Below are 27,597 nucleotides of genomic sequence, written 5' to 3'. Positions count from 1 at the left end.
CAATGGCATTAAAAAATTCCACACTTAAAACATACCGAAATTACATTTTTACCTCTCTGTCTACCTGGCTAAATTACCTCGGGTTGGTATCCCCAGCTGGTGGCACAGAACCAAAATCTCCGTGAAGATTTTCTGAACCAAACTATGAGTTAATGAATCACGCTAGATGTATTTTTGACTGAATCTTTTGACTGAATCTACTATCAGCATTCTGAACATCTATCAGCATTCTAAGCATGGATCTAGGTACTTAGCAATTTTATGTCACCTGGTCTCAGTTGACATGTGAGCTGACAACAAGGAGAGTGATTTGGAAGGTAAGAACTTTAAAACATTATTATTAGGCATTGATGTCAACAGGAAACAAATATAACTGTGCATGCAAGTGCCCCACAGAAACACACATTGTTTAAATATAATTCTGTTCGGAGAGAAATGATAAACGAGCTGCTTGGGTTGTAGAAGAGAATGGAGACCAGAGATTACAAAAAGATGATGGTAGCGTAGTTTGCTTGCCATTTGGCAAGTACCACTTAGTGCTTGCTCATTCAATATGCATAAAGGGTTTATGAGCCAGAAAACATTTTAGAACATGCTACGGTTGATGACGGTGAAGAAAATGCTGTTCTGATGCTCATTCGATGTGCCAGGTCCTAAGCTAAAGTATGTCACACGCTTTATTGCCCTAATTCTCTCCACCTGTCAGGGTGGTCCTGTGATTGTTCCATTTTACAAAAGAGGAAGGTGGGCTCAGCATTTTACAACCAGTCAGTCTGAAACCTGACCTCTGCGCTTCTGCTGCTGTCATTTTTTTTTTTTTTTTTTGGCCTGGATAAGATGGTTTTTCTTGATGTATAATAACGAATAAGCCTGTTATAAATACAGTACATGGATTCTCCCTCCCCAGCTCACCCACCACCTTCAAGATGTTTCTTTTCATATTTCTCTGCCACAGTTTGTGCTGGTTAATAGTTAGCCAGTGCAATAGACCAGGAGAGTATGTTATGTAGTTTGGGATACTGATGTGTATAGTCTGTATCTAGTAAGTGAGGAAAGACAGAAATGACAATATGAAAAGTTTGAGATGGTCCAATCTGAATGGTATTGATGGATAAGATAGATATGGGTAAGAAATGTAGCCAAATGATGTTTCAGTACTTAAGATCAAAGATACACTGGACTGTGGAGGAGGAAAGTAGACGGATTAATAAGAAATGATGTTTACAAATATCATCTGTGATGAAAAGCCACCGTCTTAGTGACCCAAGGCAATAATACTACCACTTTATAATACAGTGCTCTAAAGTAATATTACATAGACATTGTGTACTTTAAAATATTCATTTAAAAAATTCACAAAACTTTTGATGCCAAGTTTTCAAAGTTACGACATTTTCACAGTTATGCAACATTGTAGCATGGCCTATGTTATTAGTTTTTTAAAAATGAGATGAGCTTCTTGGTTTTGAATGGAGAACTGAAAGGTTAACATTTCTGGAAACCGTAAAACTTCAAGAAAGTATGAGCATGGAGGAGAACTAGTGTACCTTACCTCATAGGGCTTGGTGAGGAGTTCACACCGCGCTGGAAATGCATTGGAAAGGCAGTCAGAGATTTTAAGCAGGCAGTGATTGGTATGTTCCCAGAACACCACACCCTGTGAGTAGCAAGCATGAAAGCAAAGGAGGGCTACTTAGAGGGCCCTTGCAGCCTTCCAGGCAGGAGAGATGGCACTAACTATGCAATGGAGAGAGGTGAATGTTTCAAGACTTGATTTTCTCTTAGAACGGATGGGAGTTGACAGACTGGATGTGGAAATAGGGGAATGGAAAGAGTCAAGGATGGTGTCCTGACTTTTGACTTCACGCTTCCAGTTTGGAAATGACATTAGTGGGGATGCCATTCTAGGTGTGGTTGGAAAGACAGGAAAGATGAGAGCTGTCGTGGACACTTATGAGGCTGTGCTCTTTGTCAGGTACTGTACCAAGTCCTCAACATACCTAACACTGTTTAGTGCTCAACAGGGCTGTGAGGCGGCTTCTGTTGTTATGCACATGTTACAGGTGAGGAAAGTGAAGCACAGGAAGATGCCACAACTTCCCAAAGACCACAGGGCTGGCCAGTGGCAGAGCAGAGATTAAAACCCAGGCAGCCTGATTCTAGAATCACTGCTCCCAGCCCCCCTCTCTATACTGCTCTGTGCAAGAGTAAACACAGTGTTTTCTAACGCTGTGTTGGACATTTTGCTGAAGCTCAAGTTGACTTTTGAAACGCTGCAGTTTAGGTTAACATTCACCCGTTGCCCAAACAATTTTGGCCTCACTTTTGCCGCAGGTGGACATGAGCCTGCCTGCTTTTGGGGAGCCGATCCAATCCAAGCTCAGGGGGCAGTTTCACAACCTCTTTTTATCACCTTCCTGTGCTGATCTTTAATCTATGGGGAGGCAGAGCATAAGTGGGATTGAGACATTCACTGTGAGTATAGCTTTTAATTCTGCAGTCAACATTGAAAGGATCAGTAATTACGAGACAAGAGCTATAGCATTGACAAGTCATGTCATGATCTGTAGTGTCATTCCCCGGTGTGGGTGCTTTACATAACATTGTCTTATTTAATCTTTCAAAAATCCAAAGAAATGTTTCACTAGAAGAAAACTGAGGCTCAGTGAGATTCTGTAATTTGTTCAAGCATGTAAGTGGCAGAACCAGGATTGGAATCTATATCTCACTTTGCTGATGTTCTCCTCTAAACATCATCTCCTTCATAAGCAATGACCTTGCCATTTACTGTGCTTCATGTGGTAGATACACAGAGAAATGTCCTGGGTGTATAATTAAATGCTTTGCTGTGCTTCATGTGGTAGAATTGCATTAACGTTCTTATGGATTGCTAATTAAAAATTGCCTTTAAAAATGTTAATATGGTCCTTATTTTACAATCTGAATTTTGAAGTAATAATGGAAAATGGCTTAGGAAAGTTTAGACTACCTTTATGAGAAATAAATGCTTAGTAACTTGGGTTCTTTTCTCCTAGTATGCATAACTCAAGGGTTAGTGGCAGACAGTAGAATCCACTGTAGCTGGTTAAACAGTGAGGGGTATTTTGAAGTGTAGTCCATGGCTTATAAAACCAGTGGGAGGGCTAGAAGAGCAGGCTGAGCTTCCAGAACACTCTGGCATCCAGAACCCAGGTAAGTCAGCTGCTACAGCCAGTGCAGGAAGCTGTTACTGCTGCTGATGCAGGTCTCTTGTCCCTAGTACCTCCCAAGAAAATGCTGTTCCGATGCTCATTCAATGTGCCAGGTCCTGAGCTGAGTGTGTCACATGCTTTATTTCCCTAGTTCTCTTCACTTGTGAGGGTGGTCGTGTGATGACTCCATTTTACAAAAGAGGAAAGAGAGTTTAGAGAGGTGAGCGTTTAGAGAGGCTCCTCAGCCTTTTACAACCAGTCAGTCTGTAGCCTGACCTCTGTGCTTCTCCTAGTCCCTTGCTTGGTGCTAGTGCTGCTGTCATTTTTTTTTTTCACCTAGATAAGATATTCTGCTTGATATATAATAATGAATAAACCTGTTATAAATGTAGTCCATGGGTTCTCCCTCCCCAGCTCACTCAACTTCAAGATGCTTCCTCTTCCTTTCATATTTCCACAGTTTCTACTGGTTAATAGTTAGCCAGTTCAATACGCAAGGAGAGTATGTTGTGTGGTTTGGGATACTGATGTGTATAATCTGTATCTAGAAAGTGATGAAAGACAGAAATATGACAATCTGAGGAGTTTTAGATGGTCTAATCTGAATGGTATTTATGGATTCAGGACACATATGGTGGCTTATGGACTTAAGACACAAATAAATTTAGCCAAAGTGATGTTTCAGTACTTAAGATCAAAGGGAGGAAGACAGTTGGAGGATTAACAAGAAATGATGTTTTCAAATTTTACTTGGGATTAGAAGCTATCCAGGCAATAGTAGGATAGTTTTACAACACAGTGCTTTAAAGTGATATCACAAAGATTTATGTCCTTAAAACAATTCATTTGGAGGATACCTTTTTGATGCCAAGTTTTTAAAGTTCTGACATTTTTAAAGGTCGACAACCTTGTAACATGGCCTATTTTAGTTTAGTTTTTTTTTTTTTTTTTAAATCTGGTAATCATCTTGGTTTTGGGTGTAGAACTGAAAGGTTAATATTTCTGGATCCCATGCCACTTTTCAAGTTTTAGATCATACCCTATCACAAAGATCAAAGCTCCTGCCTCAGTTTGCAAACCAAAGCGCCAAAAAATACCATGACTGAGAAGAGGAGGTAACATACAAAAATTATGGAATGAAGTAGATTGGCAAAGTGGCTTGTGCAGATTTGGCACTTGAGTCAGTACAGCAGCTGAAATATATCTTTTAAATTTCATTTAGCTAGATACACTGCTCACAGGGTCTTCTCTTCATTTCCTGAGTAAGTAGATCCCTATTTTCTCTCAGATGGTGAGAGAATCTCTTTGTTATCCAAGCAATCTCCCTGTTTACATTTTATTCCTCCATCCTCATTTGATTCCTCAACAAAGCAGCTGCTTGGAAAAGATGTCCAAAGGATTGTCCTGAGATGGCTACCTACTCAACTCTGTTTTCTGCTCCAAGAAGAAAGTTTCTTTTTTCTTTTTCCAGCATTATTTAGAGTAAGGGCTTGCAAATTTAAAGTACATTTTGCATGTTCTTCTTTTGATTTTTAAGCTAGGAAATTTAATTGATAATCTTCCTGAGTCTTCTTTGTGGGAGAATTGTAGAACACAAAATAGTTCACATTTACTTGGAAGATTAAGTCAGAATCTTTTTTAAAATAACAAAAAATATGATGCCAGTACTCACATCCTGGTACATTATAAAATGTCTTCTCCTTTTTTTAAAAAAAATTATGTTGTGCATCTTCCTTTCTCTACTGAATTTGGAGTCTCCTTCTACCTAGTGGTATTATAGAGAATGCTAAGTATAGTTCCATGGATATCATGATGAAAAATTGGAATAGCAATAAGTCATGTGAGAAGGGAACAGCAATATTATGTTTATATTACTCTGAAAAAAAGGTAGCTGGTTTTATTCTTTAGTTAAACTGGGAATGGTCTGGATGACATAACAAATTCAGTTCTATGAGCATTTTTTTTGTTTGTTTGCCTGCTATAAGAGGGATAACAATAGATAAGAGTCAACCAATGCTTTTTAACATTTAAAAGCTTAGTGTTTGTGATTACTTCTAAACATGTCTGTTCTCAAGTGAAATCATATCCCGTATCCCCTATGTTGTGTGTTTCCACAGCCACCGAATGAATCATCATGAGTCGTTTTTTTTGAATGGCTGCTTGAGAAACTTTGATGGATGTAGCTCATTGGAGAGACAGGGAGAAATTTATATTTGCATATTATACAGAATTCTAAATGAGCTCTAGAATTGTAGACTTCCAGAGACTCCCACTGTACTTCCTGTAGGAGAGTACCTACATTACAGGTCTGTGTGTGTTGTTTTGTTTTTTCTTTTTAAAAATATGCCCCTGTTGGGTCAACAAAGGAAAATAACTCCACATTGTACTCATCTATTTCCTTGAGAAAGGGCGCTCTGGGGATTTTACAGACAGGTCAGCATCTTGGCTTACTATCACACTTTGGTTACATCAGCCAGGAAAGGTATTTTCCAATGGTTATTTATTCATTAAAAATTGTTTATTGAGCATTTACTATAAGCAAGTAACTGCCTAGAGGCTAGAGATACAATAATGAGCAAAACATTTTCATTGTTCCTGCTCTTCATGAAGTTTAGGTTCTATCCCTGGTTTTGTATCCCAATTTTCCATTTTCATGGAGCTAGAGAACTATTTAAAGAAAGAAAACGGTTAAAAGTTCAAAGTGAGAAGCATTTAGCTAATCTCACATTTTGGATAATTAAGAGAACATTCAACATTACACCTGTCATCATTATGACTTAGCAGTTTTTGGAACCAAGAGTAAGAAGCATCATAATGGTTTATGCTCGTCGGATGACAAAACTCTTATTTTTATCCTGCCTTCATTCATTCAAAAAAATAGGTCTGAGTGGCTTCTCTGTGTTCCAGCACTTCTCTACCCTCTGTGGACAACACAGTGAGCAGCTGAAAAGTACCTGCCTCATGATGCCCAAACTCAAGTGCAGGAGGTAGATAATGAGCAAAACTGGTGGGTGATGGTGCAGGTCCCTTGTGTGCACTTGGACACCATCTGCTGACGACTGAATCACACGTTCCCCAGACTTCATCTAGGCCCCATGTCATATACATGACGTCATTCTCCTTTCAAACGATTTAGATCTTGGTCGATACTATGTAACAGGGAACTTGATTACAGGAGCATTTTTGTGGGTATTTTAGCATCAGTTTGCAATGTATGCAATCCACGGATGTGAAGGGGCATGTACTGTAAGGAGCAGTTCAAGGTGCTAGAGATAAGAATGATGGATTGGAATCCTAGAATCCTCACACTGTTTACGTTTTTGTCAGAAGGGACAGGTGATAAAAGAGCAAACTAATTGCTATACCGAGATCATTTCTGATGAAAAGTTCTTCTGTCGAGATAAGACAGTGATAATGGGCCGGCCCGGTGGATCAGGCGGTTGGAGCTCCGTGCTCCTAAAGCTGAGGGCTACCATTTCGATTCCCACATGGGCCAATGGGCTCTCAACCACAAGGTTGCCGGTTCGACTCCCGCAAGGGATGGTGGGCTCCATCCCCTGCAACTAAGATTGAACACGGCACCTTGAGTGAGGATGCAGCTGAGCTCCAGGATGGCTCAGTTGGTTGGAGTGGGGGCTTTCAACCACAAGGTTGCTGGTTGGACTCCCGCAAGGGATGGTGGGCTGCGACCCCTGCAACTAGCAATGGCAACTGGACCCGGAGCTGAGCTGTGCCCTCCACAACTAAGACTGAAAGGACAACAACTTGACTTGGAAAAAGTCCTGGAAGTACACTCTGTTTCCCAATAAAGTCCTATTTCCCAGGACTTTAAAAAAAGGAAGGAAGGGAGGGAGGAAAGGAAAGGAAAGAAGGAAAGAAGAAAAGAAGGACGGACGGAAGGAAGGAAGGAAGGAAGGAAGGAAAGAAAAAAAGGAAGAAAGAAAGAAAGAAAGAAAGAAGACAATAGGAGTGTTGATGCTCCTTATGTTACCTGGGAAGGTTTTTCTGAGAAGGGTATATTTGAACTAAATCCTGAAAGAACAGGAGAACTTGCCTTTTGCACAGCCCAAGAGGGGAAAAGCTTGAGGGCAAAGTGTAAAGGGCTTAAGGGAGAAATACACTTCAGGAGTTTCAGGAAAAGAAGGAGGCCAGTGTGGCTGGAGTGGTGGGGACAGAGGGATAGTAAGATGTGGCACTGAGGTGAGCAAGTCTTGTGCTTTAGCTCCTCCTCCTCCTCCTTCTTGTAGGGCTTGGTGAGGAGTTCACACCGCGCTGGAAATGCATCAGAAAGGCAGGCAGAGATTTTAAGCAGGCAGTTCCCAGAACACCACACCCTTGTGAGTAGCAAGCATGAAAGCAAAGGAGGGCTACTTAGAGGGCCCTTGCAGCCTTCCAGGCAGCAGAGATGGCACTAACTATGCGATGGAGAGAGGTGAATGTTGATTTTCTCTTAGAACGGATGGGAGTTGACAGACTGGATGTGGAAATAGGGGAATGGAAAGAGTCAAGGATAGTGTCCTGACTTTTGGCTTCACGCTTCCAGTTTGGAAATGGCATTAGTGGGGATGCCATTCTAAGTGTGGTTGGAAAGACAGGAAAGATGAGAGCTGTCGTGGACACTTATGAGGCTGTGCTCTTTGTCAGGTACTGTACCAAGTCCTCAACATACCTAACACTGTTTAGTGCTCAACAGGGCTGTGAGGCGGCTTCTGTTGTTATGCACATGTTACAGGTGAGGAAAGTGAAGCACAGGAAGATGCCACAACTTCCCAAAGACCACAGGGCTGGCCAGTGGCAGAGCAGAGATTAAAACCCAGGCAGCCTGATTCTAGAATCACTGCTCCCAGCCCCCCTCTCTATACTGCTCTGTGCAAGAGTAAACACAGTGTTTTCTAACGCTGTGTTGGACATTTTGCTGAAGCTCAAGTTGACTTTTGAAACGCTGCAGTTTAGGTTAACATTCACCCGTTGCCCAAACAATTTTGGCCTCACTTTTGCCGCAGGTGGACATGAGCCTGCCTGCTTTTGGGGAGCCGATCCAATCCAAGCTCAGGGGGCAGTTTCACAACCTCTTTTTATCACCTTCCTGTGCTGATCTTTAATCTATGGGGAGGCAGAACGTAAGTGGGATTGAGACATTCACTGTGAGTATAGCTTTTAATTCTGCAGTCAACATTGAAAGGATCAGTAATTACGAGACAAGAGCTATAGCATTGACAAGTCATGTCATGATCTGTAGTGTCATTCCCCGGTGTGGGTGCTTTACATAACATTGTCTTATTTAATCTTTCAAAAATCCAAAGAAATGTTTCACTAGAAGAAAACTGAGGCTCAGTGAGTTTCCGTAAGTTGTTCAAGCATGTAAGTGGCAGAACCAGGATTGGAATCTATAGCTCACTTTGCTGATGTTCTCCTCTAAACATCATCTCCTTCATAAGCAATGACCTTGCCATTTACTGTGCTTCATGTGGTAGATACACAGAGAAATGTCCTGGGTGTATAATTAAATGCTTTGCTGTGCATTTCATGTGGTAGAATTGCATTAACGTTCTTATGGATTGCTAATTAAAAATTGCCTTTAAAAATGTTAATATGGTCCTTATTTTACAATCTGAATTTTGAAGTAATAATGGAAAATTGCTTAGGAAAGTTTAGACTGCCTTTATGAGAAATAAATGCTTAGTAACTTGGGTTCTTTTCTCCTAGTATGCATAACTCAAGGGTTAGTGGCAGACAGTAGAATCCACTGTAGCTGGTTAAACAGTGAGGGGTATTTTGAAGTGTATTCAATGGCTTATAAAACCAGTGGGAGGGCTAGAAGAGCAGGCTGAGCTTCCAGAACACTCTGGCACCCAGAACCCAGGTAAGTCAGCTGCTACAGCCAGTGCAGGAAGCTGTTACTGCTGCTGATTGTGGTGTCTTGTTGCCCCCAGGACCTCCCAAGCTGGCAAAATACATATCCAGCCTCCAACTTCTCATGTCATGTATTTCCTCCCATATCAAATCCTGCAGCGTTGTGCCTGATTGGCTAACTGCAAAGGAATGGGGAAAATGCAGATTTTAGTTTTCCAGCCAGTGTGGTACAGAAAGATATGCTAGGAGAAAGCCAGAAGAGGAATTGAAAGAGCCACTCCTCAGTATCTTGCACACTCACTACATTTAACCTTTTTTTTTTTTTTTCTCAAGTTACTCTTATTCGGAAGCACCTAATATGTAGCCCTTAAACCAAATGCATATACCTTGTATATACCTTTTTAGACACTTTTGTTTGTTTTTTCCTAGTGATATCGCACCCATGAAAAAGTATAGCCTAAAGTAGCTTGTCTCAGACTTTATAGAGTACCTAAGAATCACATACCTAATGGGTTTGTTAAAAGTAGACATTCCTGAGATGCAACTTCAGAAAATTAGATACCTCACAATGCCCAGGAATCTTTCATTCTAAGTAAATAACCCTGATGATTACACTTCGATCTAAAAGTACCCTTGTTGCAGTCAGGGCACCTTCCATGAAAAGGGGGGACACTTCAACAGTTTATTCAGTTCAACCAAAGACAGTTGGAATGTCCAGCATACATTGCATAATGTGCATACCTTTGCGAATTGGGTTTGTCATCTGATGTGATAAGGAAAATGATTGAGGTTGTAAGCATTCTTTGAGCTCATGCCTTTAGCTCCACTGATTTTGATTCTATGTGGAATCAGTTAAAGCAGAGTACAAAGATTTCATTTATTTTAATGTAGTCAAAAACCCAGGTGGGAAAAAAACAACCAAAAAAAAAAAAAAAAACTTTGTTGGAGACTTCCCTGAGCTGCTTTCTGAAGTTAAGTTTTTTTTTGTTCAGTTTTTGTTTTGTTTTGTTTTGTTTTAATTTAAAGAGCAGACTTGTCAGACTTGCAGTAGCTGATCTGACGAACATCTGAGTACATTGAATTACAGCCATAGGGGAACATACGCCAGAAGTTCTAGGAAGATCAGGCTTTCAGTCCAAATTCAGCACATGGGACCAGATAGCAACTGGAAGCTCTCCACTCATTCTGCATCTCTTAACTGTTTGGAGTTCAAAAGATTTTACAGATTTTGAAGAGTTACAGAGCTTTTGATTTTCGTGAGATCACAGTTTCAGAAGTGAGTCAACTAGTTGGAAGAGTATAAATTGTGATTAATGTTTTTGGAAAGCTTGTCATGATGGTTCAATTTTAAGAGCAACTACCTGACAGAATAGTGAACAATGCCATCCAAAAAGAACCAGTGTCCATGGAGTGCTGAAGATGGCTATGTGGATTTCAGAACTGTCATCAATTTTTTTGTTTGTTTGTTTTGTTTTGTTTTGCTATGTTCTGACATCTTGACCAACATTGGGGGCCTGTCTCTTTATTTCTTTAAAAATATATACTTAAAGAAAAAAGAATTGGCAACAGATATGTAAGTCTGGTTCACTGTTGAACTAGAATCCACCAGTGTTGTAGACCTGTTCAATTTGTTACATATCATCACCCTCATAAAAGTGTTTAGTCATCGGCTAGCATCTTCCTAAAAACTGGATTATACTGTTTAGGGGGATTTTCCCCCCTTTGCTTTTACATAACTGCTAAAGACCTGTATTTATGAATAGCTAATGACCTATATATTGCCATTGTTGCGAATGAAGTAACGTCTACTGCTGGCACAAATGCCTATTCTATCATATATGTCTCTGTCAAAAATAATAGCAAAACTTAAACACCTAGGCCCTAGATTCTAGCCTGAGGTAGAGAGCATTTGTAGAGATTTCCACAAGGGGGCAAAGCCTCTGAGCTCACCTGGCTCTCGTTAACCACAGATGAATTAGTTGTGCCTCATAAACAGACCATTTACGACAGAGGAAGGCTTTATCATTTTAGCGCCACTCTTTCGAAGCTATCTTCCCTTCCACCAACACTGAAGGGAACTTTCTAGCCCTTCAAGATATCAGCCACTCTCTTCTGCCTTTCGTAGGCAAGCTGTTAGAGTATACCCTTGACAATTTCCCCACACGTTTACCGCTGAGGCACACCCACCATGGTCTGACTCACTCCGTGGAAACTGTCCTCATCGAGGTCAGCTCCATTAGGTACTCTGCAACCACCACCAGGTTGACATCTTTTAGTGCTTGTTTCATGGATCTTACTCTCCCTTTTGTACGTTCTTTTCCATTGGCCACAGTACCTCCCAATCAGCTGATTGGCCTCTCATGTATTTGGCTTCTCATTTTCTCATCGCCTGTGCAGACAGTTCTTTTTCTTCCTTACATGGTGGTGTTCTTCAGGGTTTCTTGTGAAAATTCCCAATTGCCAGGTGCCACCTCTCCTCCTTCATATCCTGGCCCAGTGAACAGCACCACCTTTTCCCCTCCCCCAAACTGCAAAATGCAAGTCATTCATGACTCCTCCCACTTTTGTCCCACTCACTTTCTGTCAGTCATCCAAGTCCTTCCATTCTACTTCCGTATCCTCTTGAACTTGTCTGTTTCTCTCCATTGCTACTGCTACTGCCCTAATTGGGATCCTTCCCTGTCAACTGTGGATGACATCAGTGACTTCCTAACTGGCCTCCTGCCCCCAGGTTTGTTGCCTCCCCTCAGTCTGTCTTTCACTCTGATGCCTGATAAACCTTTCAAAAATAAATCAGATCTTGATACTCCCTAACTTAAGTCCTCAACTTAAATCCCCAGGGCCTTTAAGATAAAATCCAAGTCGATTAGCAAAATCCGGAGGGCCTCTGCACATTTCCCTAGCCTTATCTATTATTGCTTATTGCTTGAAACTCACTTTTCAATGGTATCAGTTCTAGAAAACTGCCTTGTTCTTTCATTTCTGCGGGCACCTGCTACTTTCTCTGTCAGGGGTCTGCACGCCATCTCCCCTTTGATGTGGCTACTTCCTACTTACCTTTGGAGAAGGTGTCATCTCCTCCCAGGAGCTACGGTATCTCTGAGCCCCTCCCTCAGTTTCCCACCTCCACCCACCAAAATCAGGTTTAGCTGTCCCTCGAGGGCCCTTCCTGCTGTGGTACCAAGTAGTTTGAACTTTCAGAGGACAAAAGCCATATCTTCTATGTCTTTATCTTATGTTAGTTGAATGAATAAGTAGCTCTTCTTAAAAGTCCGAAAGCACTCAATTTAGTTTTTATCAGAAGGAACTGCTTCATCACTTTATTTTTGGGGTTTCTCCCCTCCCTCTAGCTATGTAATTGTCTTTAAGCTACAGCAAACTGTAACTTGATTTACTTGTTTACCCAGCCTAGTAATAACTTGGCATTGTGATTTCAATGAGAAACTGACTTAGATAAAGGGACCTATATGCCTTCTGCAGCACAGGCATTTTAAATAAAATAGTTCATTAAATATAAGTGACATCAATCTTATTTCTGACTGGCCCAATTGTTTTCTTTCCAGTATGGTGTAGGTCTTGGTTTAAACCCATTCTGAGGATTTACTACTGTAGCAGAGTGGCCATGAGGAAGTTACTTAGTCTTACTGAATTCTGTTTTACTCACCAGCAAAATGGGATAATAATATCTATGTGGTTGATGGGAAGGTATATGAAATAATATCTGCAAACTGCTCATCCTTTGTGTGGCCTAACAGAAGCCAATATATGGGAGTGATTTCCTCTTTAAATAGCATTTACACTTAGAGTAATGACTGTGTCACAGGGTGATTTTCCCAATGAGTGACTATCTTGAAATCCTTAAATTCCCTTTTTACTTTAAAGCCATCGTCTGCCTTTCTATATTAAGCAATTCCTTTCTAGGATGTTCATTTTTTTGTTATAAGAGTATATTCATCACATATTTTAGCGATTATCCATGCTTTAAAATATTTTTATTTCACCTCTTCACAAAAGGATCTACATGGAGAGAAGGTGAAGAGTATCTTCACGAGATTTTAGTGTACCCATTTGGACTTACAGCTGATTTGAGTTTCACTTAGGTCCTCTCTTAACATCTGCTTTCCTTTTAGCTGGAAAGTTTAACAAACGAACAAATCTGCTCAGTGCTTCCCTTTGCCCCTTTGAGATTACCGGACAATCACTAGAAAAGAGTCTGTATAGGTGTTTTCCCTATAATGTTTAATGGTAAATTAAAAAAAAAAAAATTGAAAAACCGGAAGGAAGAGGTCGTATAGAATTAAATGATTATTCACTGAACCTGACTCTGGTGTCGGTTTCCTTTAAGATTATTTTTGAAGGATATGGTTCCTATGACCTCAGAAAACCTGAACTCAGGAGTAATGACTCTACCTGTATCTTGGTAACTTGCTTTCCCGGCTCTGGGTAGCCAAGCCAGTTGGTTCTGTTCCAAAGCACATTTGGGCTACAAGAGAACTGCCTGCTTCACTAGCTGACATTTGAGATTAAAGAGAAGATGGATGTTGTTTTTGGCAACAGCTGCCGTTTTCTTCAGGGCAGTCCTAATACCCTTTTGTAGGTCTGTGCCTAGACATAACACGCTATACAGACGCTTCACTACCTTTTCGACTTGGAGGAGTCTGTCACGGGGACCCTGGCAACGCATGTTTTAAAACTGTTTGTCGGAGAGAAAAGTTGGCTTTTGTTTTCAAGTTTGGAAGATTGGACTCTTCTGGTTTCTTGAACAGCATATGTTCTCCTGATGTTCTTGGGCTGTGCACATGTTAACTTCCACCAAAACAGAGGAGTCTGAAAGGTCCCTTCTGTGTGATAACACATGTTTGGATCAAATAAATAGTTTGCTTTAGGGGGCTTTGCGGCTCCTTTTCCTGGTACGTGGCTTTTGATGATGAGAAAGGGTCTTCTGTTCAGGAAGAACTGATGATGGGGTGAATATTCCACTAGAGCCTGAGATTGAGTCTCAACAAAAATGAGGTTTAGGTGAGGGTCCCCAGGCCCATTTTCCTGTGACTCGCTCCTCCTCCCCCTTTTAAAGTACCGTTCCAGCACTCTCTGCCACTGTTAAGTCCTGCTCCCGGAAAAAGACCTGCTGTATTTGTCATTCACAATTGAGTATAAATTTTAGTCACTATTCCTTCCCTCTACCAGGACTGTTTCGGTTGCCCAGTTAGTTCTAACCGTGCATCCAGATTTCTCATTAGTGTTTTCATCATGTAAATAATTTGAAGGTACCTTTTAGCAATGAAAAGATTAAAACTTGGATTTTGTGTGTTGTGGGGAACTATGTGGGAGACCCCGAGAAATGTCTCTAAATAAAAAAAATTTTAAAAAATCTAGAACCGCCGACAATAAGATGAGCTTAATGTCTGCGCAATGAAAGGTTATCATGAAATGAAAGGTTATCACGCAATGAGTGTGACCTAGAGAGAAAAGTTGTACGATGCTAAAACAAAGTAGCCAAAGAAAAATGTCCTATGTAGAAGCAGATATTGTTACAGAAAATACCGTGAGATGATTACCCAGATAGAAAAGATACATTTTAGAGCAGAAGTCACAAAAATGGGGACAGTTTGCTTCAGCTTTCTATCTCCAATAGGTGTGTGTGTGTGTGCACGTGCACGTGCGCCCACATGTTTAGACACCCTTATGCCCTTGTTGGAGTTTCCAGAAGTTTGAGAAAGAGGAAGGGAGAGAAAACAAAGATAAATATATACATATTTTTATATATTAGAACACCTCACTTACTTGAAAGTCAGTTGTCTATTAACTGAAGCTACTCGAAACACAGTTGAGAACTAAGAAATAAATTGAAAAAGGCATCTGAACCCAAAATTAGCGTCAAAATACCCATGTACTAAATACTAAAGGTCATATTCTTTTCTTCGTGGAGGATTGCTTCTATAAAGTCCTGTCTCTGTTTTATTCAAATAGTTTTGAAGCACTTGTTTCCCTGGTTTCCTAGCAATCTAAAACCCATAAACAACACGACAAATAATTGCACAGCACCTGTAGTTTGAAAGATTTTCATTTGATTCTCATCACCACTGCATGATGTGGGTAAGGGAAAAAGTACTCTTATTCTCATTTGAGAGACTGATAAAACAGCTATTTAGTGGGATTAACTGGCTTGTCTGAGGTCACACGGGAAGGGCCTCAGAGGTTTTCTGGATACATGTCCTGTACTCTGCCATCACTCCACTGGTTTTCAAAAGCGCGTTGTTGGTTTTTTTTCTTTCTTCTTTCTTGCCCTTGGAAACCTTTGTTCAAACAAAATCTTACCCAGAAGCATGAACAAATAAAGCAGAAAAAAAGCAGTGCTGCTTTGCTTAAAGCAGGAGTTGGGGGCCCAGGATACTCACAGGGGCAGTTTATTTTTTTTACCAGCAACAGCTCGAATATGGTGAAACTGCACCATTCATTCATTAATTCATTCAGAAAGTAAAGTTATTGCGCTCTGATTTAGTTTTCGATTGCTGCTGTAACAAATGACCACAAACTTAGTGACTTAAAACAATACAAGTTTATTATATTACAGTTTTGGAGATTCAGAAGTCCAAAATGGGGCTTACTGAGCTAAAATCAAGGTATCGGTAAGAATATGTTCCTTCCTGAAGGCTCCATCTAAGGGAGACTGTTTCCTTGCCCTTTTTCAGCTTCTAGAAGCCACTTGCATTCCCTGACTCACTCCTAGCTCTTCTCCTTTATCTTCAGTGCCAGCAATGGCAAGTCAATACCATGTCATATCTTTCTGACCCTTCTTCCATCATTGCATCTCTCTGACCAGTTAGTAAAGGATCTCTGTTTTTAAGGACCCAGCTGATTAAATTGGGTTTAGAGAAGCCAGGATAATCACTACATATCAAGGTGCTTAACTTAATCTGCGAAGTCCATTTTGCCATATAAGCAATATAGTCTCAAGTTCCCAGATTTAGGATGTGGTCTTCTATTTGCCATTACTCTTCCTACCATAAGCACCCACAATGGGCCATGTGTTATGTTTGCCACTAAGACTGTGGAGGCTAGAAATAGGCATGTTAGCAGTAACAATATGTTGCATGAAGTGACCTGACTGTCTAGGATAAACAGGTAAACTGAGAAACAAACTGACGAAAACTAAAATAACATTTTAAAAATATTCATTTAAACAAGTACTTAATTTGGAGCTACTTGCAGGAGGGCAGTCACAAGTATGTAACTGAGATGCCTTTTCTCCAGCTTTACTGAGGTCCGATTGACAGATATTTAAGGTGCACAATGTATGCATAGATTGTGAAATAATTACCACAATTTAATTAACATATCATATGTATCACTTCAGAGTTACCTTTTGTGTGTGTGTGTCTGTGTGTGTGTGTGGAGAACACTTGAGATCTACTCGCTTAGCAAATTTCAAGTATATAATACAATATTTATTATTAAAGTCACCATGTTATACATTAGGTCTCCAGAACTTATTCATCTTATAACAGAAAGTCTGTACCCTTTGTTCAATATTTTCCCTTTTCCTCAACCCCCAGCCTCTGGTAACCACCATTCCATTCTACTCTCTGTTGCTGTGAGTTCATTTTTTTTTTTTAGATTCTACATATAAGTGAGATCATGTGATATTTGCCTTTCTGTATCTGGCTTATTTCATTTAGTCTTCGCTTATATGACAAACCTGAATCATCAAAGAAAAACAAAGTTTAATATTTCTACCCACTGTTTAAGAAATCACTGAAGTGTGTGTACGATAGATTAGAAAGATTTCTGTATAGAATAATTAATACTGAAAAATCACTTTTCCATATAAAGAAGAAAGTTCTGCATTTCAGCCTTCTCCCCGGAATACTGACAAAAGAGGTTATTACTACTAGTCTGCAGAGTTCTCAGTCTGTTTCTACCTTGGACTGTTCCTCCATCCTAATGTTTACTTATGCCAGAGTGAGTTGTTGAATTTTACGAAAGGCGACTCTTCCTTACCAGTAGCAAAGTATATACAGAATTAAATTACAATATGAGTTTATTTAATAGCTTTAAAATAAAGTGCTTCAAGAAATACAGGATATTTGAATGTATCAAGAGACTTACTTTTAGCTCTGACCAAATAGATACCTCTACAATGAGCAAAATCTTATCTTTACAGATGTTTGTATACAATGATGCAAAAAGTAATATTGGTGCTGTCCTCTACTTGAGAGCTAGATCTCACCCCTTCTTGCCTTCTCAAGGACACTGCTCAAGCAGTTCCCTCTCTCTGACCTGCATAGCCAATCATACCCTCCTCCTGAATCACCCCGTAGGCATACGGACATCCTGGTATTTCTACCATCTTACAATACCCTCCCCACCCCCGCACGCACACACACACACACACACACACACACACACAATTCCTTGCTATCACCCCACTTTGTTTTTGTTTGCTCGTTTTTGAAGGACAACTCTTGAAAAGACCTATCTATATTCATTCGTAATTACTCTCCTCTCGTGCTCTCTTAAACCCACTCCAGACTGGTTTTTTCCCATGGCTGCGTCAATAAACATGTTCCTGCTAATGTCACCGATGACCTCTCTTCTGCTAAATCCAGTGGTCAGTGCTCAGTCCTCATCTTACTTCACCTGTTATGAGTACTTGACATAGTTTGACCTCCTTCTTCTTAAGGTATTTTTTTAATTTATTTTTTACTTGATATGTTTCTACTTTTTTGGCTTCTGTGTCAGGCTCCTTTGTGAGGTCGCAGTCTTTTGCCAGACTTCTTCAAGTCAGAGCTTGAACTGGGGGACTCAGTTTTTTGTTCATTTTTCTATTTGTACTCACTCCCTTGATGGCCTCACACACTCTTTTGCTTAACATTCCATTTATATATTAAAGGCTATGATATATATATATATATATATATATATATATATATATATATATATATATATATATATCTCAAAGGCTATCTATATATATTCAGGCCTTACTTCCCTCCTTAATCCAGATTCAAATATCCTGACCTAGTTTCGTGACTAGGATATCTCCAAGACATTTCAAACTTATCACCCCCAGAACTCAACTCCTGATCTGTGCGATTGTCCAAAGTTGCAGAATATACACCACCAAAAGTGAACCCTAATGTAAACTATGGACTTGGGTGATAACACTGTGTCAGTCAGTGTAGGTTAATCAATGGTGACAAATGTCCCACTCTGCTGGGGGATATTGGTAACATCCGTCTCGACTCTCAGTCTTCTCCATATCAGTTGATGCTGACACTACCCTTCCAGTTGCTCAGGCCAAACATCGTGGGAGTCACCTTTGACTCTTTCAAACCACATTCCAACTGTCAGGAAATCCAACTGGCTCAGCCTCCAGGAGACATCTAGAATCTAACCACTTTTGGTCAATCCATTGCGACAGACCTCCCTTACTTGGCCAAGAGCAATAACCCCTCACTGATCTCTCTGTTTCTACCTATGGTTAACCTAAAGTATGTTCTCACCACAGTAATCAAATTCATCTCTTGTTTTGGAAAGATTTTATTATTTTTAGAGAAGTTTTAGGTTCACAGCAAAATTGGGAGGAAGGTACACAAATTTCCCATAGGCCTCCTGCCCCCACACATATATAACCTCCACTATTACCAATATTCCCCAGCAGAGTGGGACATTTGTCACCATTGATTAACCTACACTGACTGACACAGTGTTATCACCCAAGTCCATAGTTTACATTATGGTTCACTCTTGGTGTTGTACATTCTGTGAGTTTGGACAAACGTATAATGACATGTTATCTACTATTACAGTATCATACAGAGTATTTTTATTGACCTGAAAATCCTCTGTATTCTGCTGCTTCATCCCTCCTCCTCCAACCCCTGGCAACCTCTGATATTTTAACTGTTGCCATAATTTTTTACCGTTTCCAGAATGTCATAGTAGTTGGAATCACAAGTACGCAGCCTTTTCGGATTGGCTTCTTTCACTTAGTCACGTGCATTTAAGTTTCTTCTATGTCTTTTCATGTCTTGATAGGTTATTTCTTTTTAGCACTGAATCACATTCCCTTGTCTGGATGGACCATACTTTAGTCACCTACTGAAGCACATTTTGGTTGCTTCCAAATTTTGGAAATTATGAATAAGCTGCTAAAAAATTGGTGTGCAGGTTTTTGTGTGGACACACATTTTCAGCTCCGTGGTGTATGTTAAGTTTTACAAGAAACTGCCAAACAGTCTTTTTCAAAAGTTTTAAAATATGTTCATTGCTCTCCACTGCTCAGAATCCTGCAATGAATCCTGCCTGTTTCATTCATAGCAAAAGTCAAAAGGCCAGACAATGGGGGTACAAGACATTGCATGATCTGGCCTCTCCATTCTCTCTCTGACATCCTCACCTTCTGTTGCCCCCAGTTTACGCTTGCAGTTCCTTAAATAAAGCAGACTTCTTAATAGACCTTAGAGCCTTTGCACCAGCTTTTCTCTCTGTCCTAGCTCTGATTCTCACAGGTGTCTGTAAGAATCACTCCCCTAGCTCCATGCAGTATTTGGTAAAATGCCTTCTCAATGAGGCACCCCCACGCGTCACCCTGTTTCAAATTTCAAGCTGTTTCCCCACATACTCTGAAAAGCAGTCTCTGAAAAGAAAGGGGTAGTAGTAATAGCTAGTTCTGCGGCCTTTTCTCTAGACTGGGGATTTGACCCTGTCTATCATCCTTCTTGCAACAAGAACTCAAGCGATTTATAGCAGTATAGCTGTACTTCATTAGAATCCTGCTTAAGTTTCTAGGTAGCACAACAGGCATCTGTATGTACTTTATTGTTGAGACGGATGCCGGTGGGGGTAGCTGTGATGGAGAATGAACGGAAGTCCATCACACGCCCCTGAAGGGACTACTCACCTAGCCAGGTAGAAGCCCCAAAAGTGGCCCTGCCCACCCGATATCATCTGTCATTACCATACACATCTCAGGCTCACAGTGATATGCGGACTTGAGACACTACCTGGGAGTCACGAGCCCTCCACTGTGCTGGTGCTGTGCACGCCCCCGCTTTGCTGCCTGCCCTGCATCCTTTCTTACAGCTCAGTAGTGCACTTGGTGCTGGTGATGCCTCCAGTGCCTCATGGGTGTGACTGTGAACTTGAACCTGAGGCCACGACTGCTGGTCGAGCAGAATAGGCTTTATAATCCCAATTTCCTTGACCTTGATCAAATTTTGCTTTTGCTATGGCACTTAACAGCTTGTGACATTCTGTATAATCTAGTTACTTATTATGTTTATTGCCTATGGTCTGCCTTCCTCACTAGAAGATAAGCCTCATGAGGGCAGGGATTTTTGCCCCCTACTTTTTTTTACTAATATGGGGGGATGGCAAAAAAAATGTGTACAAGTGGACACTTTGGTCAACGTTGCTCAATCAGTAGTTTGCTCTCATCAGAAGTGTCTGGACGCTGATGGTAACCACTTTGAGCACCTCTTGTGATTGCAGAAGTCAAACGTGGCTTGTATTCATCTTTTGTTAACGGTATATATTGAGTATTACAATTTTAATATAGTTTTCCTTTCTTAAAATGTGTATACATTTTTTTGGCGCCCTCTGTATATCCTAAGCATGTAGAACAATGCTTGGCACACACTGGGTGCTCAATAAGTATTTTCTGAATGAATGAGTGAACAAATGTTTGTTTAGTGTTTCTTCAATGTCAGGGATAAGGGATGAAGAGAATGAACAGAATTTCTGCCTTTATGTTTCTTAGAACCTAGAATATGAATATGGTTGTTAATGAGATTGGGCATTTACAGAGATCCTCAGGGAGGATTCCCAAGTCATAGCACAAAAGAGGGTCTTGGAGAAATGTATTTCAAGTGAGGGAGTTAGGTCTTAGAAAGGACAATATGAAAGAAAGCTTGAGTTTAATCAATTATATTTACCTACGTGAAGGAAGTTATTAGGGGAGATTTTACATGTTGGCATTGTCCCAAAAGAAGAATCCCCCAAACAGAAATCCTTTACACAATTTAGTCTTCATGTTGGTCCAGGGGAGAACGTGCTATGAGGAGTGTAACCCCACAATACTCAAAGTAACCTTAAATAAAATTAAGCAGGATTACTGGTAAAAGATCACAATAGTAAATCAACAAAAGGGTTTTAATTTTGTTTACAAGCCACTATTATCGTGTAGGTAGCACTGCAGTCTTAGAAATGTTAGTAAATGATAGTTACCATTTGGTGCAGTGTAATAATCTAGTTAGCTTGCAGATAGATATTAATTAAAAATTATAATCCAGTCCCTTTTAATACATGGCTAGCTACATAAATAGGAAAGATTTTTAGACCAGTGCAGATGGGCTTTTATGTAATTTTAAGATGCCAGAAACACATGCTAAGTTGTAAATGAACTCTTTCTTTTTAAAATACTTCACATTTCCATGCTTTTGCTCTTGCAGTTTGTTCTTCCTAGAATTATCATCCCTTCCGTGACAACTCTTGCAAACTCTCCCAGGTCCTCCAAAATCCAGTCAGTCACATTTTCTCTCTGGCTTTTCCTGGCACTGTCTTCCTGCCATGGGTTCTCCGCTTTAAGATGAATTGTTTCCTCCTTTGTGTTTTCAAAGCACTTATCACAGGGTGTGGGTGTGATTTATTCACCTGCCTCTGAGTTTCAAGGGCGTCTTCATCACCTTGGTTTCTCTACTGACTGGCATCGTCCCTGTCTCATAAGACATGTTCAATAAGTAGGTATTGAGTTTGAAGCATTGGGTTATTTTTATCTTGCTCACTCATTCATCCAAGATGCCATAGACAGATGTTAACTCATAAAAGACCTCTTACATTTTAAAATATCTTCATATGTCCCTGCTTTTGCTCATGGTGTTTATTGTTCCTGGAATTATCGTCCCTTCCATGTCAACTTTCATTAACATTTTATTTATTTATTTATTTATTTATTTATTTATTTATCTATTTATGGCTTTTTATATGCAAGGTGCTGTGTCATATGTTGTAAAGCTACTGAAAAAAATCAGATGCCTGATTTCTTAACAACCTAAAATATAGTATAATGAAAAAAATGTCGTGCATAAAAGTAACTACAATGTTTGAAAGCATTATTTGTAAAGAGGTGTCCATGTATGTGTGTGTGTGTGTGTGTGTGTGTGTGTGCACGCGCACGCGTGTGTGAGATTACCTCATGCTAGGGTTCAAGAAATTTCTTATTGACTAAGGAAATATTTTTCCTTAATAAATAGCTAAAAAGCTGTGATTCAAAACTGTGAGTTTGTTTTTTTTTCTGATGTCTCACTAATGAGGTTAATTTTATCCCGATCTAAAAATGTGTGTGTGTCTCTCTCACTTTATCTTGGTGTACTGTGGTGGACTATTGGATTAAAGCACTGCTCATGCTTATGCTGCTACTTGCCAAATAGCCCACATTTAAAGTAGAGAAAGTTTCACTTGGTGCCTTAAGGTATTAATTTAATGCATTCCCTAGCTTTGAGAAACACTTTAAGTGACAAATCTCTTACATGTTGCTACAGTTTCATTCCTAATTACCATTAGGAAATTGGCTACAGAAAGCTTTTAAACAAAAGTTAACAATAATGTCATTGACATGAAAAAGCCAAACCACATTTAACTGAGAATTTTTATAAACTTTGGTCAGCCTAGTTTAAATGTTCAGCATTTCATTGTATTTAAGCCAGTAGCATTGCAAAAAAGTTGGTTGATTGTATTTTCCACACGAAGGCAAAAGATGTTAACAGTTGAAGTAATTACAGATTTTAATTGATGGTCACCTGAGGTTTTTCTCTTTTCATCTAGACTTGGATTATCACTTGCATTTATCTCCAACTGCTCCTATTTAATCCCCTTGTCAACACTACAGGGATCTGCATGAACCGTATAACTGATGATGTGAAAGACGTTACAAAATTGGTGAGTAAGGAATGCTTTCAATGACTGTGACTCTTTTTCTTGTGTTTTTTGAAAAAGATTTTATTTTTTTTCTTGCCCCAAATTGGTGTTTTTCTAAGAGAGGGAAAGAAAGTATTGAGTGATCTGAAAGGGCTTGTAGAGGGAGCAGGTAAGCGGATATTTAAGGTCAGGGAGCTACTATCGGTAAAATTGGCCCATGGCCCACCACTGTGATGACTTTGTTTCTTTGCTGGTCGTTTCATCTCTGTCACCGTCATGGAAGGACACCAGAGAGTTCTCTGTGGGCTGATGCGTTAGAACTAGTTTGTTCCCCATTATCTCCTTAGTGGGTTCCTCAGCCTGTCGTATTTCGCCTCCATATGCCTTTACTCTGTTCTAACAAGCCTAACAAAAGGAGCTCTGAGATGGCCATTTTTCCCTTGCCAGCCCTCAAAGACCCTGTCCCATGTGGGTGCATGTTTGCTCCCTCAGGGAACATAGTTGGAGGAGTGATTTGTTGTCCAAATGTTGACCAGACTCATTTCCCACATTTATCACGTTGGAACTCTGCCTTCAGCAAAAGCCATTTCTGCTGGCTTCGTGCCACGCTTCTCTTAAAATGCAGACCACAGAGACGGAGGGTATAACACAACCTCTGGAATGCATTGTTCCCAACTCTCAACACCTAGGAAAGATTTAACATGTTTATTATAGCTGCAGAGTGTAATTTCAGAATGAACAACGTTCTAGAGGCATTTTTGTTAAGTTCCTCGTTCAAAATAGCCACGTGGCACTCAGTTATTTGAATATTGTCTAAAGAACAGAGGTGATGTGAGAATAGGAAAGAAATGAGGGTTGTGAAATGTAGAAAAAGAAAAGAATACCTGTTGATATACTTATCTTTCCTACTCTGGTTTATATGTTTCATTTTGGGTTCCTGGCTGAACGTGGAAACAGAAGTTTAACGCGAGGGTCCGAGTCTTGCAAGCTTAGCCTCAATGCAGAATCAGGAACATGCACACACACACACACACACACACACACACACACACACACACCTCCGACAATTTATGGAGATTCCTTAGATGGACACCCAGAGGCTGCAGGATTAAAAGTATTCTCTGATGCGATACCTGAAGATGTATTAACATGTTTTATTTGAGGGGCCGGTGCCCAAAGCAGTGAAACATTTGCCTGCTCTAGCCCAGCCAGGTATTGGTACAGGGATGGGGGTGGGGAGCAAGTATTTTTATTTTTTTTTAAACATAGATCATGGTCCTTTTTCTCAAGTTGCTTCTTAGTTTGTGACCCAAGATACTATATTAAAAAGAAAATGTATACGTTTATGTTCTAAATTTTGTATCAGTAGAAGGTGCTCATTAAATGTTTGCGTGATGAATGAAGTAAGGATGTGGTCCACCGTGTCTGAGCATCGTAGTCCCCTGCGGTGCTTATTAAAATCACAGGTGTTTAGGCTCTTGATTCAGTATGTCTGAGGAAGGACTCCAGCAAGCTACATTTTTAAGGCATTTCTGAAAAAAGGTTTAAGAACTACTGCTCTAGATGGTCTACTGTGTCAAACTTTAGAGACCAAAGTGTCTTGACCCTTATTTAATCTCAATGGTTATTATGATTAGTTTTATCTGTGTTGTATAGATTTACATGGATGTCAGATTAATATGGGTCCCCCCAAATATGCTTAAAGTGGGTCACAATTGGGTTGTGGAGCTGCTGGTATAACCGTGGAGCTGAGACTGAGCCAGGCCGATCTGCAATGGTCCTAGGGAGCAAATTTCAAATCTATGGGCCATGAATCATAGTTGGAAAATGATGGTGACTCTGAACACAGGCCAAGCATCTCCAAAATTAACGTCATATTTCAGAAGAATTACTTGTAGCTGTTATATTTTTGCTAAGTTTCTGAGGAATTCTACTTAATGAGTACCACTTTCTGTGAAAGGTCAAACTGATATTTTCAAATGGTATAAGTGGGTGTTATAAGCACCTTCCAAGATTTTTTCCATTCCTGTCTTTAACCATTCACTTATTTTCAGTCTGTTACCTATGAGCTGATATAATGAGAAGCACTAAAGAGAAAGAAGAGCCTAGAAAGGGATGCTAATTAATATTGACACTAAAATATAATTCCTCGCTCAAACGGCAAATGTGAAATCATTAAACTGAAGTGGTTTTTTTTTTTTCTCCTTTCCAGCAACTGACTTGGGGAAATTTTTTAATTTCAAGAGTTGATCTAGTGAAATTAGCATGTGTACTCAGATTTATGAAAAAAAAAATCAAGTTAATAGAAAGTAGGACTCAGAAGATCACTTCTAATTGAGTAAAGACCCACATAATGCATAAGCTGTATTTCATCGAGTAGGAAATAGAAAAATATAAAATAATTTCTGAACTCAGAGTGAGACATGTCTTCTCTATGAGTATATAAAATGCATATCACCAACACCACAAACACAACACAAAAATGGATGCTATGTAAAAAATTTCATGGTATAACATAGGATCTAACCTGTGCTAATATATTGGTTAAAAGAATGCATTTTGGAAGAATCACGCCAAACTTAATTTTAAATCCCAGCTCATTTTTTTAGTTTCAGGTGTACAAAGCAACGTAATAGACATTTACAACCGTCACAAAGTGATACCCCCCCCCAATCTACTACCCCTCTGACATCGTATATGGCTGTTACAGTACCATTGACTATATTCCCTATGCTGTACTTTACACCCCTTAAATATACATGCATATATATATATATATATATACACACACACACAAATATTTGTATATATTTAATTATAGTTGACATTCAGTATTATTCTACTTCAGCTTCAGGTGTATAGTGTAGTGGTCAGAGCTTTCTAAATCTCAGTTCCTACTTCCTAATGCATATATGATTTTTTTTTTACCAGTTATTATCACATAACCTCTTTGTGCCTCAGTTTCTTCATCAGTATACTTGATTAATAGTACTTAACCTCATAGGCAGATTGCAAGGATTAAATAAATTAATAGAACAGTGCTAGGAACACAGCAAGTGCATGAAAAATATTAGCTATTGTGGTAATAATGGTGTTTGTGGGATCATAGGATACTGGAACTGAAAGGGAATTTGGAGACAGACTCTTATAAATAAGGAAACTGAAACCCAAAAGCGGTGACACCAAGCTCCTGGTCCACAGACACCAGTGCTATGTCATCCAGAACAGTGGTTTTCAAACAGGTTTTAGAGCCCACCCAGCTGTTCTGCTTTTATTTATGTATCCGGTTTACCAGATAAGAAAAAAAAAGAGTCAAGCTTATGAAAAATGTTTGAAAGCCACTGCTTTAAGCTAGCGTTTGTGGGATATCATTTGAAAACATTCCAACTGCAAACTCTTAGGGTACTTATTAAAAGTACAGCTGTTAGGGCCTCTCCTCAAATTTCCACCTCAAAAATATCTAATCTCAATTTGTGGAAATGGGGTGGAGGAAACTTCAAGTCTCCCACTAGCATCCCAGGTGACAGTTATTTGCACAGAAGTGCCAGGACTGCTGAGGCCATAATACTTACAATGCTGGGGTTTTTCATGTTTGAAAAGAAGCTGGGTTCCCATCCTTTGACTAACTTTCATTAATTTCACCAGTTCAGTCAGTAACATGAGTGACTTTGGATATTATGGGTATAGATAATTTCAGCCTCTCTAAAGAACGGTGGGGCAAACAAAGCATGTTGAAGTCAGGCATACAGGATGTTTGAATTCCAGCTCTGCTATTACCTAGCTATGTGACCTTGGAAAAATAAACCCCCAAATCTTTCTGGGAATTCAATTTCTGGTTTTTAAAATGAAGAACAAGGACATGATCAATAGTTCTTAATCTAGGATTCATAACCTTCCAACGTTTGCAAAATGGAACTCCAAATGATGCCTTCTATACATTTCTGAGAAGAGGGTGCTAAGCTTTCATCTGCTTCCACAGAGAAGTCTGTGAACCCCTGAAAAGATAAGAACTACTAAATTAGATAACTTTGGAAGCGCTTTTTAGCTTTGAAATTCTTGTATTCCATAACGATACTTCTACAGGTTGCAGCTTTTTGAATAATTCAGTAATGGCTCGACTAAAGGAGGTTATGTAGAAAGAGAAATTTGCTCTGCAGACATGACCTTGGTACGTTTTGGTTGAGAGAAAGAAAGTGGGTGGATAGTATGTTCTTGCCTTGTGCTCACAGTAATTTCTTCAACTGAAAACATTCCTTTGCAAGCTCTGCTAGTTCCACCTTTACATTAGGTGACAACTCTTACTGTGCCCACAAATCTTAAAAGTGTTTGCTTGGGGTGATTCTCATGTCACAGAAGCACATGACTTATAATGTCACTGTCATTTCTTTTTTTTCTTGTTTTCTTTCTTTTTTTTTTTTTTTTTAATTTCTTCTTGAACACTTTGTCCTGACCCTACGGTCCCCATGGTTTTCATTTGAAATCCTTCAGGCATATTACACAGCATAATAGTTCATCTATTTACAGAACATTTTGCTTTGTTTCTAAAAAAAAAAAAATGTTGCAAGACTTGTTTTAAATGGCAAACTCAGATCTACCTAAAGAAAGGATCAAGTATCTGGGAAAAGAATGAATC

At 39.6% G+C, this 27,597-nt stretch overlaps 1 protein-coding gene across 2 annotated transcripts in view; it reads left to right on the top strand.

Moving 5' to 3' along the window:
- KITLG (KIT ligand) overlaps positions 1-27,597 on the top strand; it is an 86,068-nt gene that overhangs the window by 13,926 nt on the left and 44,545 nt on the right. For both annotated transcript variants that reach the window (XM_033118193.1, XM_033118192.1), the window contains exon 2: positions 22,872-22,985. In XM_033118193.1, coding sequence (XP_032974084.1) covers positions 22,872-22,985 — 114 coding nt within the window. The remainder of the gene's footprint in view (positions 1-22,871; positions 22,986-27,597) is intronic.

This window comes from Rhinolophus ferrumequinum, chromosome 10, assembly GCF_004115265.2.
Source record: "Rhinolophus ferrumequinum isolate MPI-CBG mRhiFer1 chromosome 10, mRhiFer1_v1.p, whole genome shotgun sequence".
Classification (NCBI taxonomy): Eukaryota; Metazoa; Chordata; class Mammalia; order Chiroptera; family Rhinolophidae; genus Rhinolophus; species Rhinolophus ferrumequinum.
Note: the sequence above shows the minus strand (reverse complement) of the source record. Positions and strands in the feature narration are given on the sequence as shown.